Consider the following 15,301-nt stretch of genomic DNA (forward strand, 5'->3'; position numbering starts at 1 on the left):
AACTATTCAACCACATGAAGTCAGGAAAATATCCAAATAAATAATTTGTTTTAAAATTATGATACAGTATACTTATTACAGTAAAAATTGGCGGGTTGTTGTTGTTGTTTCTTCAAAAGCAGAAGCACCAGTCTTAAGATATAAATGTGTATGTGAAACACAGCATAATACGAAGTGCAAACAGCATTCGAGTATGGGATTTTTAGAAAAGGAAAAAAAAGGGGGGAGAAGTGTATACACTGAAATCTGTTTTGAATGGGAACAAGTGCCATGCTAAAATGTAAAAATAAGTAACAATGAAAAATCAGACATAATAATGTTCCGTCAGATACTTACATGGCTAGGTGGGGGGGGGGGTGTGGACAGCCAGAGATGGGAAATGATATATTTATGTGATGTGAACAGATCCATGCTTTCCCAATACCTCCCCATCCCAAAACCCTCATCCCCTAAATGGTGCTATGCTTTTTGTTGGAAAACATTCCTAACTTTTGACATTTCTGGCATGTTCTTCATAGGCTGATGTAAATCTTAATGCTGCTAATCAGGTCATAAAACCAGACAAAAGTTTTATTTTCTCCTCTGCTGGAAAACATGTCAGTTATTATGAGTGAACTGTGAAAAGGGATGACGTCCAGTGCAGCGAATAGACATCCGTCTCAACATCATGTGACTTCTGCAAAGGCCGTGATGTGGTTCTACAAAAATGTAAAAAAAGGCGTGGGGTTGGGGGACACACACACAAACACAGAGAGAGAAAGAGAGAGAAGAAAACAGTTAAAAGTCTATACCACAACTGACAAAACAATGATGTGCATTTCCTACCCTACCACTTTGAGAACAGTCATGTGCTTTTGGAGTTTTGTTGCGCTGCGGTGGTCCAAACACACATTCCTGCAAGAAGTCCAAAACGTTTCACAAGACTCCACCCATTTTAGGGCACTGTCAACCCAATGAGAATGTGGGGAGGCTAAGGGGACATTTGAAGGAAGAATGAACATTCCAAGAGAGTGTGCGGTACTTAACCCGCTGCCGCCACAAGATATATTCTCCCTTGAAACTCCCACCTCTCACCAGTTGATTTTCCTCTGATCTGACTGCCAGTTTTGGAGGCCACTTGAGGTAAAAAAAAAAAAAATGAAAAACAGACTGGGTCTCCTTTGCAGGGTGAATCAGCAGGTAGGAGAAGGGTTAAGCAAGGCATAGGCAAACTCGGCCCTCCAGATGTTTTGGGACTACAACTCTCATCATCCCTAGCTAACAGGACCAGTGGTCAGGGATGATGGGAGTTGTAGTCCCAAAACATCTGGTGGGCTGAGTTTGCCTATGCCAGGGTGCTCCTTCCAGGCTGCACGACTTTCCTTCCCAAGAGTTCTCGCTTGGAAATTGACAGGGGCCCGGAGTCAGCACATAGGGCCAGCCCCAGAAGTACTGCTATCAGATGAACCTGGGTTGCAGCAGAGCCCCCCACCCCCTGGCCCAAGGATGCTGCACTGCCAGAAGAAGAAGAGAAGAAGAGTTTGGATTCGATATCCCGCTTTTCACTACCCGAAGGAGTCTCAAAGCAGCTAACATTCTCCTTTCCCTTCTTCCCCCACAACAAACACTCTGTGAAGTGAGTGGGGCTGAGAGACTTCAGAGAAGTGTGACTAGCCCAAGGTCACCCAGCAGCTGCATGTGGAGGAGTGGAGACGCGAACCCGGTTCCCCAGATAACGAGTCTACCGCTCTTAACCACTACACCACACTGGCCAGGGCCGACTGAAGACATTTTGGCGAAAAACAAAATGCCCCCCCACTTTCTGCCTGGGAAGAAGGGGAGAGTCAAATTCTACATTAGGAACAAGCGGGGGGGGGATATAAAGAACTACATCAGGATCTGCTGCCCTGTGGATCCTGCCACCTAAGGCCATTGCCTCACCTTGCCTCAGGGGTGGGCTGGTCCTGGGCACTGCCATTTTCTGACTCATTGGAGGACTCCCAGAGGGTCCTCTACTCCAGAGCAGTAGGAGATTGCAGGAGAAGTCTGGGGCCCTTTGGGTCAAATAGCATATTGTAGAACAGGTGCTCCTTCCAGGCTGCACCTGCTGTTACTACAACTATATAAGACTCAGTTTCAGTTTGCTACTTGCTAGAACAACATCAGAGATCTTTGTTTTCCAGTATGTTGTATCCTGCCTGAATGCTGCCTCACCTTGCACCCCAATTGGGTTTTGTCTTGCTGGACCACAGAGTAGGACAGAAGTCCTCCACCTGTATTTTCATTACAAGGAAAACATGGGACTGAAGACCTAATGTTTCTCTTTTATTGTAACGTTTAGTTTCACCTTGTTTCTACATTTGCTTTATTTGCCATTGCTTAGCAATGCGAGTATTGGGTAACTTAGGTGTAATTCTATAACCATCTTATAATAATTAGGATTTAAATTCCAGGCAACAAATTAGATAGCATCTGATAGCGGATCATATCGTGTTTCATTGTTAATACAATTTTAATGCTGCATTTCTTCCTTTCTTCCTTCATTTTCATTTTTAAAAAGTATTAATTACTCCCAGAGAGACATATGGCACAGAATGAAGCAGCTAAATGTTAGAATGAAAATGACATTTGCTCATTGACAGTACACATTAAAAACACTTCTTCTTTTTCAATCAGTGAGATGCCCCCTTTATTTGATCGGCTCTTCACTCTGCTTCTTTCAACAGGATGATTCTATTTCTCCATTGTTTGTGCACGTTAGCAAATATTTAAAAATACATGTTTGTATATAAAACACAAACTGTGGTCTTCTGTAAACAGAAACTTAATTCTAACTATACCGACAAATTATCTGAGGCCCACAGTCACAGATTTGCATGGTATTTTGCTTTTACAACCAAGTGTTAAAACCTACTTATTCATTTATTTCCTGCTCATCACCCAAACATCCCAAGGCAGGTTACAACATTTGGATGGGATGGCAGTGAGGCTGAGTGACAGGAGCAGCCCAGCAGTTAATCACACCGAGCAAGCTGGAGTTAACTCTCTATTAGTAAAGCAGGATCTGCACAGAACTGTCAGGTCTAATGAGCACAGCAACTCAAGTCTTGCCCCCATGAAGCAGTTGCCAAGACTAATGGTCCATGCCACCCGGCAGCCGGCTATGTTTCCTCCTCTCCAGGGTGTTTTCCAAGCAATCAGAGATTGTGCCTGCATGCCTTTCTATGCTCCTCCTACTTCACACCTCTCCTAGTTCTGGGAGACCAGAGGGGAAGGGAGCTTGTTGCAGAAGGAGGAGACACCCATGCCTCTTCACCAGCTGGACTCACCTCTGCCTCTTGGTCTCTCTCCTCACCTCTCCTGCTTCAGCTTCTGTTTCTGATTCTGGACTTCTCTCTGCCACACACTCTCTCTGTTCACTAAGCCCTGTTACCTCTTCAGCGTCCAACACCTCCTCCCTCCAGTCTTCTCCCTCTTTGTTGTCCCACCACTTATCCCCAGGTTCTGAACCTTCTTCCCTGGGGGGGGGTGTTTCTCCAGCGGGTTCCTCCTACCATTCCTCTGTATCCAAAAAGTCCATGACATTGAGGGAGCTTTGGGCTGGGCGAAGGTGTCCTGCAATTGTGTGCACTCCATTCCTGTCCTGGCACACTGCGTCACCAGAAGGCTACTGCTGCCATCCTCCCTCCACCCTTCGCACACCGGTGCCAGTTGTTCAAATAATCATTCATATGATTATTCCCCAGGAACGCCTTTAACCACCTGTAGTAATGAGCTACGAGCCTTGCTCTTTAAAATGCTACTTTGTGAAATCTAAGCTTGAAGATATACTGTATACAAGGACTTTATACACAAAAATGGCTAGGCACAGGAACAGTTTTCCCCCTCGTGCCATTAACTTGTAAAATTTGTAGTTGTGTAGCGGAAGGGGAGGCCAGTTATGGGTGGGGTTTCTTTGCTGTGCCATTGTATTGTGAGTGGAACAGTGTTTGTACAAGGTATGTTTACATTGCAATGTAGCCGAAGCAAAATTCCAAGTATGTTGGAAAATGTACTTGGCCAATAAATTATTCCTATTCCTATATATTCTAATGCAGATATTTGATCATGTAAGGGGTCTTGTAATATGCCTGACCCTTAATTGGTGAACTCTGGAGTTTTCTAACCATGCAATCTTTAGCAAGTCCTTGAGGTGCACTCCCACACCACACACACACACACACAGCAGACAAATTGAAATGCCATGCGAGTAAGCAGCACACACGCCCAGGCTCCCAAACGAATGTTTGTTTCTACCCGTCAGTGCTCACAATTAGTTCACATCAGCCTCCTCTTTGGCTTTCTACCAGAGCACTACACGAGTTTGTTTTGTTCTAATCATCAGAGGCAGCAACTGGCAGCAGCAACAGAAAAGATTAGAAGCACAGCATGCATTGTAATGATTATTTCCCACCAATGCATCACCGGAGGAGAACCAGAGAAAATGGCATAACACGAAAGCCCAAAGGGATCAAACCAGTAAAATCACCCTCCCATTAGGAAAGCAGGATACGAAGGCTGAACCTCAAGTGCAGGTTTTGGATCAAACATTTCAACATATTTAGCAGGATGCTAAATGTTTATTCTATTTATTTTAAAAAATAATAATAACATATGAAGGAGTATCACAGTCATATAAAATATGTTTTGTGAAAAATAAGAAAGGGGCTGTATTAAATATTGGAGATCTATATATAAATGGTGACTACAGACTCCTTATTTATACTTTGTATTCTAGATCTGATTTCAGAGCATTAAAATGATATTATGAGAGATGTCGGTACTGAAGTGCAAATTTTGCAAATGCACATCTCCTCAGCAAATGAATTCTTTTTTGCCTCCCCCTGTTACAGCAGAGGCAAACCTAGTATAGAATACAAAAGAGTACTTCACAAAAGTTCCGTTTCTCAAAATGCCCTTAGCCTGCACTGAAGGCTAACACGTCCGCCTTCGTGAGAACACACATAAAGCACACCAGTGCGCTTATATGCGCACATACGTTTATTGCCTTATATGAAGATGCTCAAACTGGTCCATTCCTACTATCCAGGAGAAAACCCTAAAGAGGCGTGCTTTAAAAGAGCTCTGCTGGAATGGCTCCTCTTGACCATTACCAATGCCTCGACTCTGCGAAATGTACAATAATTACACAGACAGAATCGAGTTAGACATATTTTCCACATTATGTACTGTCATCTAACCAGCACTTCAAGTGAAGCAAATAATAATAATAATAATAATAATAATAATAATAATAATAATATGAAAGGCGAAGCACAAAGCATGAACAGAAATAATGGCAGTTTATAGGCAGCTCCCTGAAGGAAAATGCTGGGGAATGGGGAGAAATATGTGATGGGAAAATAAATGTGGGTGTTCTGTGCAAACAACAATATCGTATATTTTGGAGTTCGCTGTAATACATTCCAGCTGTTCCAGATATACTGATATATCTGCAACCAAGCAGACAAAAATAACCTCCTGCCCAATTCTGGGCCTGTGGAGCAATTTTTTTAACCCTTCAGTTGTGCCTGGATCCAAGCCCAGTTAAGAACGAACCCTCACACCATCCCAATCAGCATTCTGAACTGATTTAACAGGTACAGTCAAACTTCGGTTGTCGAACGTAATCCGTTCCGGAAGACCGTTCAACTTCCGAAATGCTCAACAACTGAGGCGTGGCTTCCGGTTGGTTGCAAGAGCTTCTTGCAGTCAACCGGAAGCCATGTCAAATGTCCGGGTTCCAAAAAACGTTCAAGAACAGGAGCATTTACTCCCGGGTTTTCAGCGTTCGGGAGCTGAAACGTTAAAAAATGGAGCCGTTCGGGAACCGAGGTTTGACTGTATAGTATTGGATGCTCACTGCTTGCTATGAGCTGCTTTCGGAATCGAGTTTGAGTGGAGTGAGAAGGATTATGAACTGTGAAAATGCATATGGTATATTTATAACACACCTACCCCTACACACACACACACACACACACACACACACACACCATATGCCTATTGACTGATATTATTTCAGCCTTAAGGCAAGTGAATGTATATTTTTTGGGAGGAAAAGAAAGATGCATTGCATGTAAAGACAACCAGTGCTACCTTGAGATTGTATAGATTTTTTTAAAAAAAATGTTTTAAAGATGCTTTTATTGTTTTGCCACTTATTGCTTGCCACCCTCAACTCCATTGTGATGCAACAGCTATTTTGAAGAAGGGCCTTTGCACCCATTTGCAGCTCAAATAATATCTTTTCCAGTTCCTTTGAGAATAACGGTGCAACCCTACACACGTTTACTCAGAAGTACATCACACTATATTCAATGAGACTTACCAAGAGGTAAGTGGGCATGGGATTGTGGCCTTGGTTTATGGTTGGCTTGTGCATTACCATTTAGTGACATCTGAACAAGAGTGACATCTGAACATTTAGTGACATCTGAACAAGAGCAGTCAGCACTTCCCACATGAACATATATTTATTCATATTCTTGTGGGAAGTATATACATATATGACAGACAGGCAGACTATAAATAAACAAAACATAAGGCGATAAAGGAAGTAAGTCTAACACCCAAGTTTGTGTGTCATCTCTTTCATTTGAATCCCTTTTCATGTCATGTCTTTTAGATTATAAACCGGAGGACAAGGATTGTCTCATAACTGATCTTTGTATGCCGCTCTGGAAGCTTTTCTTGACTGAAGAACAGGAAAAATATGCTTTAAATCTCTCTCTCTCTCTCTCTCTCTCTCTTTCTCACTCACTAACAAAATATATGAATATCATTGTGTGGCCCCTATCGGAGGATTTGTAGTGCCTCGTCAGAATCCTGGATTTATGTGAAATCAGGATGGGATGGGGAGCAAATGTGAAGGCAGGTTGCACAACACCAGTGGCTATGGCATGAGAGTGAGAAGGGAGGGGACTTCCGGCGGCGACGCCATCGTCGGGTGGTCGAAGGCTGCTTCGGGTCCGAAGCGCCTTGTCCATCCCGGGGGTTAGGAGCCGCGCTACCGCAGCGCGCGGCTCCGGTTGGGGTGCGGGAAGAGCGTCCTGCACCCTGGGCTCCCCGGCTGCGCCCGCGGAGGCTCTGAACCCTTCCCTTGCCCCCCCTGTAAAGGGGGAGTGGGGGTGAAGGGCGAACGGAGCCGGGCTTCGGGGACATGCCCCAACCGGGATGCAAATGCGGCGACAGAGCCCGCGGTGAGCGTCCAAGTTCTACCTGTGAAGAATGGAGCTAAAAGAACCCGGGGGTCGTGAGTAAAGAATTTGATCAGAAATCGTGCTTTTGGAACGATCCGGGGGGAAGGAGAATGGCAGCCTGCCCTCCCTCCCTTCGAGCTCAAGAATCTAACCAATTTGACTGATTGCTGCTACAGAACTGGTTACAATGTATTTAAAATTGACACAGGAGACTGGCAAACTTTTCTTTTGGGAAGTTAACTAGAGGAAAATATCTCCTTTTAAAGTTGCGGTATTTGCGCTCCAGTTCAGGAAAATGGCGATGAACAAAGAGGGGAGTAGAAATATGACACCCGTTTCCTCCTCCTCTGCCAGTATGCTGGGTTTCGTCCTTGAACTGGCACTGAACTCTGGACTAACGGACGAACAGAGACTCACTGCCTTGAAGGTGGAACTGCTTTATAGAAAAGTCAAAGTCTTGTGTGGGGGTCTGAAATGGAACCAACTGCCCACAGAGGAGGCTTACAAAACTTTTGATACTTTGGAAGAAAGCCTTGCCAAAGAGCTGAGAGGATGGATGCAAAGATGGAGTGAAATGAATGAGCTACTTCGGAGAAGAAATTCGCTTTTTGGGGGTGGCAGCCCCAAGGCGACGTTAAGATTTCGTATATCCAGTCCCCGAGGTGTGAGCTCGGGGGCCAGGGACAGAGAATTAAGGTATTTACAAGAAGAAAAGGAATGTTACAAAGAACCGAAGAAGCTGAGAGATGATGAGATGGACACCTCTGAACTCGCGGCAAGGAGAGGTTTGGACTGTGCCTGGATCTGTGGACGCTTGGAGAGGGAAGAGATATGGAAGTTCAGTGCTGATGCCATTAGGAGAAGAATAATGGACAGAGGGGGTGTGGGGTGAAGCATTAAGTAAAACTTTAAGCAGCCTGATATGGTAAACTGAAATCGGAGGGTGAATACTGTCAACAACTTTTTGTTATATTTCTTATTTGAACATGAAAGGAGATATTTCAAGTTTTTATGTTACTAGCAGCAACCTTAAGGATAGAAGAGATAGATTAGATGTGAATGATTTGAGAAGATTTACGAGGTGGAGTATAAGCAAAGTGAATTTAAGTGGATTAAGTTTATGGATTTAGAAGATTAAAAGGTGAGGTATTATTATGATGATGCATTTTTAGCAACTGTTGAAGATATAATTGAATGTAATTATACAATTGTAGTTAATGTTTTATTGTAGGAGAAATGGTTATAAAATAGATTAAGGATACAAACTCGAAGGTGAAAAGGCAGGGGAAGTCAAAAGTCAAGATATGGAATTAGAAATTTTTTTTTCTAGAAAGATGCAATAAGAAAGCTTGACATTGTTTGTATTTGTTTTATCTGTTTTGCATTTGTTTATTGTAGGTGTGGGTGTGGGTATATGTTTGTTATAGAAAAATGCCAATAAATTCTTATAAAAAAAAAAGAGAGTGAGAAGGGAGGGATACTGAGGGGGATGGAACGTGATGGTTAAAAATAATGGCAGAAGTTTAGGTAAAGAAGGGAATGGAAGAGGGAGATGTTTGAGTACAGTGAGAAGGGGAAGACACCGAAAGTGGAGAAATGTCTGCTTTAAACTATTTTGAGTGTGTGGGTGTCAGGAATGAGCCAGCTCCTAGCGAAGGTTTGCAGCCAACTGTAGAAAGCAGCCAAGAACAGAGAAGCTTAGATGTTAGTCAGGCAGGGGAGAGTCAGCAGCTGCAGGCTTTGGTTATTCCTGACCTTGAAGGGCAGGCTTATAAGGCATTAGCAGAGAGCAGGCTAGAACACAGTCAAAGCTCGCAGGAAGCTCAAACAGGCACGAATAAACACACAGATAGCATGTCAGAACAGGAAGGGGTTGGAGCTAATCCAATAAGTCCAAGGAGTCAGCAAATGGGAGGGCTATTAGACAGGAAGCAAAACAAAAGACGTAAGAGCCATAAGTTCAATATCTTCTGTCAACATTGGAAGGAATCTTCAGAAGGGTCATCTTGAGTCATGATGCCGGAGGCTTTGTTAGAGCCGTCTGGAGCTATCTGTTTGTTTTTGCAATAAATGCTCACTTTTAATTACCTACGCTTACTGTGTTATCAAGCTGGGAACCTGGACTCCTGACAGTGTGTGTGTGTGTGTGTGTGTGTGTGTGTGAGAGAGAGAGAGAGAGAGAGAGAGAGAGAGAGAGAGAGAGAGAGAGAGAAACAACTCATTGGCCCTGCTCCTCAGTTGCTTCTGTTAGAGGGCAGTTGCCTATGTCCCCAGCCCAATTTCTTTGTTGAGGTCAGGATGCCCAACCAACTTACACTGGATATAATACTAGTGGCGCTTTCTACTTCCATGTAGCTTCAGGCACAGAGGCATATCTGTTCCATTTTATTATAGAATTGTAAAGTTGAAAGAGACCATGAGGGTCACCTAGTCCAACTCCCTGCAATTCAGGAATCTTTTGTCCAACGGGGGCTGAAACCCACAACCTTGAGATTAAGAGTCTCGTGGTCTTCCCACTGAATCTGTGCAAGGTCCTACTTAGAAGATATTTCTCATTGCCTTTTCCATCTACTCTGGTTCTTTTTCCCTAGGATGTAGTGGATTCTCAATCTTTGGCCTGCAAACAAGACCCGGGTGCAGTGATCATAAGGAGGTAGAGAAGCTGGTGTTTTTCGTTTTGGAAGTATTTTCTTTCTTTCTTTGCAAAATGCAGAGCCTGGTTTGGGCGACAATTAGAGAAGCAGAACATATTTGAGCTGAAGAGAAACCTGGAAGTGGCAAGGAAGAGTTTTGCACAGGGAGAATTGAACATGGGAAATATTTATTGCCTCCCATCCCTCATCTTAACAACCCTAAGGATAAATATACTCATAGCTGGGGTTAAAACCATGTTAATTAGCAATCCTTGGAGGTGAGGCATACTTCCCCCAGCTTTTATGCTAAACACATAAAGCTTGTCTCTAGCTCCGTTAAACTTGATCACTTGAATGTCAATTACACAGAATGAGCATATAATTAATTGCTGGTCATTACCATTAGTCTGTATTCTCTGTCCTAGGTAACACTCTCAATTAAGTTCATTTTTTAAAGTTACAGTGGAAAAATGATTATCTTTTGCGCACAAAGTACAATCACAGCCTATGGGCAACAGTTGAAAGTGTTGCATTTCTTAAAAATGGCACAACCCTATGCATGTTTACATCCTCTGTGCTCAATGGGTAAGAATGACATTGTGGATCATTAGTCAAGCAGAGCCTTGTTTTAAATCATTCTTGGTATTTTCTGTCTGTTTGTAATGCAAGTTCTTTCTTGAACACTGGGAAATCACAGATGAGTCTGGCCTAGTATAAATTTCAGAAGCTTGACCTTTTGCCTTTGTCTGGGCAACAGAGCAGTAGCTTCTGCTTGCTTGCTTAAAAAAAACCCACTCCTGATTTAGTTTGAGATTGCATCCAAGCACATCTTAAGAAGGGAGGGCACAAGGTGGCACAGATGGCAGTGTACAGGGGATAAAGAGGGAGAGAGAGATGGCAAGCGATTTTTATTCTTTCAGTGGGTTGCCAGTGGGAATGGGTGAATCTCTCAATTTTGGTTTCTCTCAGTTTCTCATTCTTCCAGTCTTAAATTCAGTTCTCGACATCAGATTGCAACTTTAAAAATGATAATAATTCTCATGCAAATTCATCAGCATTTTAGCACGAATTTCTTCTAATACAGAAGGCTTGTATGCAATTTCACCTAATATAGACATTTTTATTTCCCCTAATATAACAAATTTTGCTTGTTATTGCAGCTAATATATGCATTTTTAAGCATGATTTACTTAAACATGTGCATTTGTGTACACATATGGCTGAAGAACTACACTGCAAAATTCAGTAAAGGGCTAATTAAAAATGAAAGCTGTTTCAGGTTGCATATTGTTTCAGATAGTTTGAACTGGGTAAGGTCACCTTTAAAGAAGACCTTTTTCCATTTCTCCCAGTCCCTAGCTGCTGGTAATAATTATGGTGTGTGTGTGTGTGTGTGTGTGTGTGTGTTTGCTTTAGAAAATGCAAAGCAGATAAATGTGTGCCTCTCAAGATAGAGGCATGGGTCAGTTTTCCCTTAGTGCTAATTTCTACTAGCCTGGGATCCAAAGATCCATACAAAGTTGTTCTACATGCTAAGTGTGGGTGGTTTGTCCATTTTCTCTTCCAGAAGCAGTCCCAGTGCATCATGGAATGCAACTTGGAAGATATCCTAAGCTCCAGTGACAGTACATGTGATGGTAAAAGATATGGATCATTATGGCAAATGAAAGAAATATAGTTTAGACTGCATGGCTGGCTGGTTATATAGGATAGATGGAGAAAGGTACAGCAAACAGAGCTCTTGGTTTGCATCATACTCCAAACACTGTGAATACTCATTTCAGCTGTCAGAATATTTTAGAAGAGCAGCAAAACCAGCTCAACAATTTACATTGTTTGTAGCATCATCATTATTGTCATTATTATTCATTAAATTCCTATACCACCCTTCTTCCGAGGACCACAGGTGTAGAGATGCCTGGTGAATCAGAGAAGAAAGCTGGGCATAACAAGAATTTCCTGACCTTCCAATGCTATGAATAGATCCAAGGATATATTTAAGCAGAGACAATGCAAATGTCACACTGAATTTTCAAACTGAACATAAGGGATAGGGCAGGCCTTCGGGCAGCTGTGCCAAATCTAGACCGTCTAGCTCTGGTTTCCTGAGGTCAGTGGCTGGGCTGGGAGAGAGAAAAGCTGAAGCCTGAAATGCAGTAAGCAGAGGTTATTGCTCTCTTGACAAGCAAAGGCAAGAGGAGGCTTCCTAATATTAATACCAGGCTTTGATTCCCCACTGTAAAGAAACATATTGCATTTCAGCCAGACAGATGGGAAACGCCAAGCTGCCATTTCTTTCACTAATGATTCACAATGCCATTCCTTATCCAATTCCGTGTTTTCCTACTGTCTCAAAACATCTTTCCCTGTTTGTGTTCTGTCAGTTTCACTGTGCCCCCCCCCCACTGTCCTGGCCATCACCTGGGGAAGAAGGAGGAGCAAGCTGACACCTTGTGCAGTCTCCGAGAGCACAACACTAGTCTTCTAGCCAAAGCCAGGAAAGTACCCTGAGTTCCCTCTGCTCTGCAATTGCCACAGCTAGGAAGGGGGAGCTCCAGCCAGCCAGTCATCCAGCCAACCAGCCAGCCAGACAAACAAACAAGAGGAATCATCACAGTTCAGGGACACTTTCTGATCAGACAAATGCACCCAAGGGAGGCATGCAGCAGGGGGAATAATGGGTGGAGTCTGGGGAAAGAAGTGTGTCCTGCCTGGGGAGACTCTTGAGGGATGGATGAAGAAGCCTGGGAGGCTGCCTTTGTGCTCCAGGTCTGAGCTTTCATATTCCTGCCTTGAAAGGAAAGAGTTTCCTTTCCAATACATTCCACTATTCTTTGGTTATTTAACAAGTTGATGGGGGGGACACAAACACACACAACCCTCACATGCTCCCTCCACCAGCTCCAGCTCCGATAGGCTCACAGAGGTTTTATTTTTGCTTCAGACTTGCTTCTGGAGTTCTTCCACATAAGAGGGAATCCCAGGCCAATCAGGATTCCCCTTCACAAGATGGTGCTCTCCATTGAAACACACAGGTAGAGTCACTTCACATGCTAGATTTGGAATAATCCATATGATTCCACAAGGTGGTGTGATTTCTGATGTGCCCAGATTCCCAGCCATGGATATTCTCCTCTCCATGTGAGAAGGAACAGTCTGTACATACAATACAACATTCATGGAGTGGTGGTGGGGGAGTGGGTCATTTAACTTCCCCATTCATTAACAAAGCAGCAGGTGGGGACTGACTTTTTTAACATCAGGAAAAGCCCATGGGTGAGGAAATCTGAACTCTCCCCCACCTCATCTTTCCATGGAGCTCTTCACCTCCTCCTTGATACTTTTCTCTCAGTCCAGCTCTGAGAGTGGAAGTGAGCTGGGCTCTCAGTAAATTGCTTAAAGTGATGGGGCACAAGATGGTCAACTGAAGGATGGAGCTCTCTTCAACCCACACAACTCTTCCGATGGGAACTTTGGCAGCAGCTTCCACAGTTCCTTTGGGGAGGGCTAAAGCCTTTCCCAAGTATCTTGCTTCATTCTGACATCTAGCAAAGGCCTAACAGAATGGCTTGTGTAGAAGATGCACATTCATCAAGCAAATGCTTGCTCAAGCAAAGGAGATGGTGACCTCCTTATGACAAAGTATCTCAGACATCTTTGAGTTGAGTGGTGTGTCAAAGAATTCCAAGAAGAAATCTGTTTATTCTCCGATGGAACTGAAACACATAAAGGCTCTTACACTTGTCCCTGATCATCTGTAACTCCCACAAATTTCAGGGAAATCACAGGGTTATATGCCAAAGACAAGGATACTGAGTGCCATGGTAAAATAAACAAGCGAAACCATAGCAATGAACAACAACGCTTTTCTCTTTCTTTAAACCACTTCATGCATTGCCACTGCAACCCAGCAGCTTCCATGGTGGCAAGCTGCTTCTCCTGCATACTGGCAATGCAGATATACATCTTGATGCACACCTCACCTACACTGTATTGATCTTCTGAGCTCTATCATGCTGGCTGGGTGCCTCTTTTGATGGAGACAGGGAGTGTGTATCCACATTTGGGGCAAAAAGTTGTTTTGTGTGACTAGTTGCCTGTGGGTCTATGAAAAGTGATTAGTATTCAACGAATCTGTACTAGGAGCAGAGCCACTGAAATTAATGGACCTAATTTAGCCATGTTCATTCATTCCAATAGATGCACTCCAAGTCAAACTTAGCTGAATGCCACTCACTGCCCACAACTCCCTGGTGAGTGTGCCTGGCAGAAACTCCAGGTGCACATTTAAATGTAGAATTCTGCAGTATAATGAACAGTAATAAAACGACCTCTTGTGTTGACATGTAAGATGCTCTAAATGTTCTCTAGTTCTCTAGACTGTGTATAAGGTTAAAAAGCAAATAAATTATAGGCTGAATATTACATGCTAGGTTAATGGATAATGACAGATTTGTGCAAATAAGGAGTAATCTAACTTTTTTTCAAGGTAATTAATATTTCTAAAACATTTTGTCCTGTCTCATTATCCATTTCAGTGGTTGCTTTTGTCACAAAAAAAGCCATTCTGACACAATCTGACTTTCTATTATGTGGCATCTTTTCGGAACTAAAAATGTTCCTTACTGCCTAATATACCCATGTATTATTTATTCTGACTGACATCTCCTAGAATCACCTGTGATTGCTGCAGGCTTTTCAGCCTTTGCTTTGGCAAGGTAATAATAACTCCTAACCATTAGCAGTTCTGCTGTCCTGATCAAAGGAAGTGCAGTGTGATGCCTGATTGCCTAATCCTACCAGAGACCAAAATTCTGCTCACTTCATTAGCAGTTCTGTGCCTAGGAAGTGGGGGCTGGGGAGACTGCTGGAAGACTTGTCTATCATCCTGAACCTTCTACTCTTTCATGCAGGTGTCTCTTGGCTGACTCACTTCCTGAGTTTCTTCCACTAGATGTTTCTTCTCAATTAACATATAAAGAATATGTTGGGGGGAGAGGAGCAATGAAGATGTTCTTTGGTACCCTCTACTGGATTTTGCTTTGAAGTTGCCATGCCTGTGTTGCACATAAGTTCCACCTTGGCATGGTGAGAGGATTTTGAAAGCATCCACACTGGGTTTTAAAGCACCTATAATTCATGGTTGCATCTGAACTCAGGGGAATTCTAGATAGTTTTAGCAAGCCTTCCATGACCTGGTATCCTCCAGACCCCCATCAGCCCCAGCCACCATGGCCAATCATCTGGGATGGTGGAAGTCGGAGTCCAAAACATCTGGAAGAGACCAGGTTGGAGGGAGGCTGGATCATACACAGTGGTGTGAAGTTGTCTTGTGTGAACAAACCTTTGTTTAAAATATTTGCAGCTCCCCTGAGTTCCAAAGACTTCTAGGCAATTTTAAATCACAACATTGTGCTTCTGATTTCCCCCTCAGGGTTTGCCAAAGGA

The 15,301-nt window shown here is 43.2% G+C and overlaps 1 protein-coding gene across 1 annotated transcript in view; it reads right to left on the bottom strand.

Annotated features, from left to right (window-relative positions):
• Nucleotides 1-552: 552 nt before the first annotated feature.
• Nucleotides 553-15,301, bottom strand: part of PLPPR5 (phospholipid phosphatase related 5) — an 81,793-nt gene continuing 67,044 nt past the window's right edge. Inside the window, exon 6 of the mRNA XM_033151586.1 lies at nucleotides 553-698. Coding sequence (XP_033007477.1) covers nucleotides 666-698 — 33 coding nt within the window. The 3' untranslated portion in view covers nucleotides 553-665. The remainder of the gene's footprint in view (nucleotides 699-15,301) is intronic.

This window comes from Lacerta agilis, chromosome 6 (assembly GCF_009819535.1).
Source record: "Lacerta agilis isolate rLacAgi1 chromosome 6, rLacAgi1.pri, whole genome shotgun sequence".
Lineage (NCBI taxonomy): Eukaryota > Metazoa > Chordata > Lepidosauria > Squamata > Lacertidae > Lacerta > Lacerta agilis.